We start from the raw sequence: 5,100 nt of genomic DNA, 5'->3' as shown, positions 1-5,100 counted from the left end.
AAAAGCATGCAACTAACCTAAAAATAGTTTAAATCAAGAATCATCCGGTGATAATATTGTCAACAATCAGAACACAATGCGCATGCGTGAATTTTCAACGTCAGTTACGGTAACGCAAATGCTTGAATTTTTCTACGCCAGTTGGGGTAACGCTATGCAGATTAGAAATTTTTAATTCCCTTTATTCAGTGTTATTTTAATTCAAAAGTACTTTAGAATGAATCTGAAAGATCGATTAATTAACAATGTTTAATTTTAAATGCATCAAACATTAAGAAAATAAGCAGAATCGTTTGAAATAATCGGCCGAAAAAAGTTAACCCTAGCCTCATTACTGTTGGGGAAAAAAACTGAAGCCTTACTCATTTGGCGTTGGGGAAAATGAAGAGATTTTTTGGTGGGAAAGTTAGTTTTTAATTAATAGTTAAAATTCTAATTAAAAATTCAAAAAAAGGGACTCCAGGTGCATATTCCTGAACGCTAAGGTATACACGTACCAAATTTGGTAGCTGTAGGTCAAATGGTCGTTTCTGTAGAGCGCCAACACACACACATACATTGAGCACACAACACACACACATACATAAAAAAACAAAATTGTTTGGACATATTAAATTAATTTGATACTCTCTCTGAAGGTGATTGTTCGAAATGTTCCTAATGAATGAGTGCAATCATGTATAATTTGCAATAAATAAAATCTTCAATAATAACACTTTGAATAGAAACTTTTGAAATAATTAATAATACCTTTTACATAACCACAACAGGGTTCCCACTCAAATCTGGAAAAAAAAAAAAATCCTTGTGTTTTCCCTGTACGTATATTCAAGATACGCGCTGATAGCACTCATGTGCTAGTTATTATGGAATATGGTTTGATAGCGTGGAAAGAAAACAACAATTTAACATTATTCGATATAATAACATATTAAAAGAAAGTTTTAATATTTACTTACCGAGAAGAAGAATGAATTTATTACCTAAAATTTAGCAAAACCAAATTTATATATAAAGGAGATGGATATATTACATCACATGCTCTTTAATTGTAAATCATACAAAATTAAGGACTCGGGTGAAATAAAACATGAAACATTTTAATTATCAAATCATTTAATGTTTACTTAACAAAGAGCGTTACAAAACAAGATGTTTACTTTTCATTTCTAGGGCATCAATTTTTGCAAATTTTTCATTCATCAAGTTTATGGAAATAATTAGTAACAAATAAAGTAAGACATTTTTCTTTGACCCAACGCACATTTTTTAGATATTTGAATCATAGCACTCGTTTTGAATAATAGAACCATAGCCATAGCCATAACTAACTATAACCATAGCCATATAGCCATAACTAGAACCACGGTTGTTCTTATTTGTTGACACAAAAGAGCATTCATCTGTGTGAAGATTAGGATAAAGATTGTTCTTATTTCTTGACTCAGAAGAGCATTCATTTGGAGGATGAAGGACTGTTTCTAAACTATCGACAGATTGTGAAACAGTTTTTTCTGTCGCAATATTCATTTTCTTTCATGCAGGGAAGAATTTAGTTTCTAGATCATCATCGTTTTCCTCAAGCCGCCTTTTTAACTTACTGATAATATTAGATAACCTTTCACTCTCTTTAGGTATTAGTAGGCTTGATTGAGATAAATCATTCTCTAGTAGGCTTGATTGAGTTAACTCACTGTGCAGTTGAATCTTATCTCCAGTATTTTCAACAACTTCATAAACTGAATCAAGGTTGTTCTTATTTGTTAATGTAGAAGAGATTTCATTTGTGTCATGTCCAGGATTAAGGACGTTCTTGGCTGCCCCAGAAGAGCATTCATGAGGAGGATCAAGGACATTTAGTACAGTTTTTAACACCTTTTGAAACAAAAAATTTAATCTATCAGCAAAGAAAGCATTAGTGTTCGAGTCAATGTTCTGATCTATATGTATATTCCTACTATGTTCAATATTGGATGCACACTTTTCATCAGATTTTGTAGTGCCCTTTCTAAGTCCTCTTCCTCTCTTTCTAGTTTTCCTTTTTCCATAGTAGTAGCTTTGTTTCCTTTTTGTTCTCTTGTTTCTTCTTTCTACTCTCCGCTGTTCATGCATGTTACTGGATTGAAATAAATCACTGTGCAATTCAACCTTAACTCCATTATTTTCAGCAACGTCATGACTAAATTCTAGGTTGTTCAGATTTGATGAAACAGAGAACATTTCATTTGTGTATTGACCAGTATAAAGATAGTTATTACTTGTTGATTCTGAATAAAATTTATTTTGAGGATCAGGGACTGTTTCGGAACTATCGACAGATTCTGTTTTTATTTTCCTTTCTAAGCCCTTTACTTTCCGTTCTTCTTTTGTCGCATCTTTTTTTCCTTTTTGTGGTGTACTTTTTTCTTTCTTCAGTTCGATGTTATCTCCAGTATTTTCAGCAACGTAATAAGCAGAAGCAAGAATGTTATTATATGTTGATGCAGAAGAGCCTTCACCTGTGTGAAGATTAGGATAAAGATTGTTCTTATTTCTTGACTCAGAAGAGCATTCATTTGGAGGATCGGGGACTGTTTCTGAACTATCGACAGATTGTGAAACAATTTTTTCTGTCGCAATGATCTTCATTTTATTTAATGCAGGAAAGATTTCAGTTTCTAGAGCATCATCTATTTCCTCAACCCGCCTTTTTAACTTACTGATTATATTAGATAAAGATTCATTCATTTTAGGTGTTCTTGATTTAGGCTTTATTGATTTTTTTAGTAGGCTTGATTTAGATACATCACTATGCAGGTGAATCTTATTTCCAGTATTTTCAGCAATGTGATGATGAGAATCAAGGTTGTTCAGATTTGTGGACCCAGAGGACTTTTTTTTTGTGTAATGATCAGCATTACGGTTGTTCTTTTTTGTTGACATAGAAGAATATTCATTTTGAGGAACAGGGACTGTTTCTAAACTACCGACATATTGTGAAACAGTTTCTTCTTTTTTTATTTTCCTTTCTAAGCCCTTTACTTTTATTTTTCCTTTTGTAGCATCTTTTTGTACAGCTTTTAACACATTTTGAATCAAAAAATTTAAATGAACAAAAGTGAGAGCATTAGTGTTATAGACAATGCTTTGATCTATATGCATGCCGTTAGAATATTCACGATTAGAAGTACACTTTTCATCAGATTCTATAGTGTCCTTTCTAAGTCCTGTCCTACTTTTTCTAGTTTTGCTTTTTCCTGTGTAGTATCTTTGTTTCCTTTTTGTTCTCTTCTTTCTTCTTTCTACTCTCAGCTGTTCATGCATGTTACTGGATTGAAATAAATCACTGTGCAATTCAACCTTAACTCCATTATTTTCAGCAACGTCATGACTAAATTCTAGGTTGTTCAGATTTGATGAAACAGAGAACATTTCATTTGTGTATTGACCAGTATAAACATAGTTATTACTTGTTGATTCTGAATAACATTTATTTTGAGGATCAGGGACTGTTTCGAAACTATCGACAGATTCTGTTTTTATTTTCCTTTCTAAGCCCTTTACTTTCCTTTCTTCTTTGGTAGCAAAGTTCTTTTCTTTTTGTGATGTTATTTTTTCTTTCTTCAGTCCCATGTTATCTCCAGTATTTTCAGCAACGTAATAAGCAGAAGCAAGAATGTTATTATATGTTGATGCAGAAGAGCCTTCATAAGGAGGAAAAAAGAATGTTTCTAAACTATCGACAGATTGTGAAACAGTTTTTTCTGTCTTTATATATGTTTTTATTTCTTCTTTTGTTGTATCGCCATGAGCAGTGTCAAGCTTGTTCTTATTTCTGGGCTCAGAAGAGATTTCATTTGTGCTGTGATTAGGATTAAGGTTGTTTTTTTCTGTTGACATAGAAGAGCATGCATTTGGTGGATCAAGGACTGTATCTAAACTTACTACAGATTGTGAAACAGTTTTTGTTGTCGCAATCTTCTTTATGTTCTTTAATACAGGAACGTTTTTATTTTCTAGAATATCATCTCTGTCTTCACGCCGTCTTTTCAACTTATCAATACTATTAGATGATCTTTCACTATTTTTAGGTATTGAACCCTCCATTACTGAGATTAATGTATCTTTCAGTAGGCTTGATGGCAATTTCTAAAAAAAAAAAGGAAGAGAAAAAGATAGATATTTTATTATTAACAAATGAAGAATCTCATTTATTTTTAGTATCAAATTTTTTACTGATTTAAGAATTAACAAAAGAAATGGTATGAAACAACAAATTGATGATAGAGTGCTCAGAACAATTTGATGTCTAAATAAAAATGGCAATAAAATTGTAAAAAAAACATTATCTACTAAATTCAATATATACAAGAAGGACCATGGAAATGAAAAATTAATATCAATTTCTTTTAATTTTGATTATTATATATATTTTTTTAATTTAATAACTCATAAAATGACTTTGGTACAAACATTAAAGAAAGGGGAAAAAACTAATTTTGTCTCTAAAGAAACAATATATTTGAGTATGTAATAAAAAATTAAGAAAAATAAATAATAAATAAAAATAAAAATAATTAATAAAAATAAAAGTATAAATACAAATAACTCTAAGAGTTTTTTTTTCTTTTTCTGCACATTTCATGTTTATATAAATATAGCCTAAAGACAAAAGACATTAAAAGATATATTTTAATTATTCCCATTAGCAATTTCAAGGCAACTTTCCTCTTCAAATAATTTGAAAGACATATATTTATCCAAGACTGGATTTCATATCCAAACGCTCTCTGTAATAAAGCTAATGAAAAAAATGTGCTGATGCGTTCACAGCTTTTGAACTATCAAAAACAGAGAAATTTCTGTATAAAAACTACTACTCAAGGGCTTTGCTGATTTTCGATTCATCGAAAAAAAAAATCGATTTTTCGATACCAGTTTTCAAAAAATATCGTTCTATCGAAATTATGAACATGAATAAGGAATCACGATACAATAACTCAATATTCATGAGGAATCGCGATACAATAACTCAATATTCATGAGGAATCGCGATACAATAACTCAATATTCATAAGTAATATGTTTTTTCGATTTCAGTTTGGTTACCGGTTAGTGTTT

At 30.7% G+C, this 5,100-nt stretch overlaps 1 protein-coding gene across 1 annotated transcript; it reads right to left on the bottom strand.

Annotated features, from left to right (window-relative positions):
* Positions 1-1,536: 1,536 nt before the first annotated feature.
* LOC129959381 (uncharacterized) lies at positions 1,537-4,086 on the bottom strand. Its single transcript, XM_056072200.1, has 2 exons — positions 3,022-4,086; positions 1,537-2,907 (listed from the first exon to the last, which is right to left on the bottom strand). Exons 1-2 carry the CDS (start codon positions 4,084-4,086, stop codon positions 1,537-1,539), a joined length of 2,436 nt encoding a protein of 811 aa, XP_055928175.1.
* Between the last annotated feature and the right edge of the window lie 1,014 nt (positions 4,087-5,100).

This window comes from Argiope bruennichi, chromosome X1 (assembly GCF_947563725.1).
Source record: "Argiope bruennichi chromosome X1, qqArgBrue1.1, whole genome shotgun sequence".
Taxonomy (NCBI): Eukaryota; Metazoa; Arthropoda; class Arachnida; order Araneae; family Araneidae; genus Argiope; species Argiope bruennichi.
Note: the sequence above shows the minus strand (reverse complement) of the source record. Positions and strands in the feature narration are given on the sequence as shown.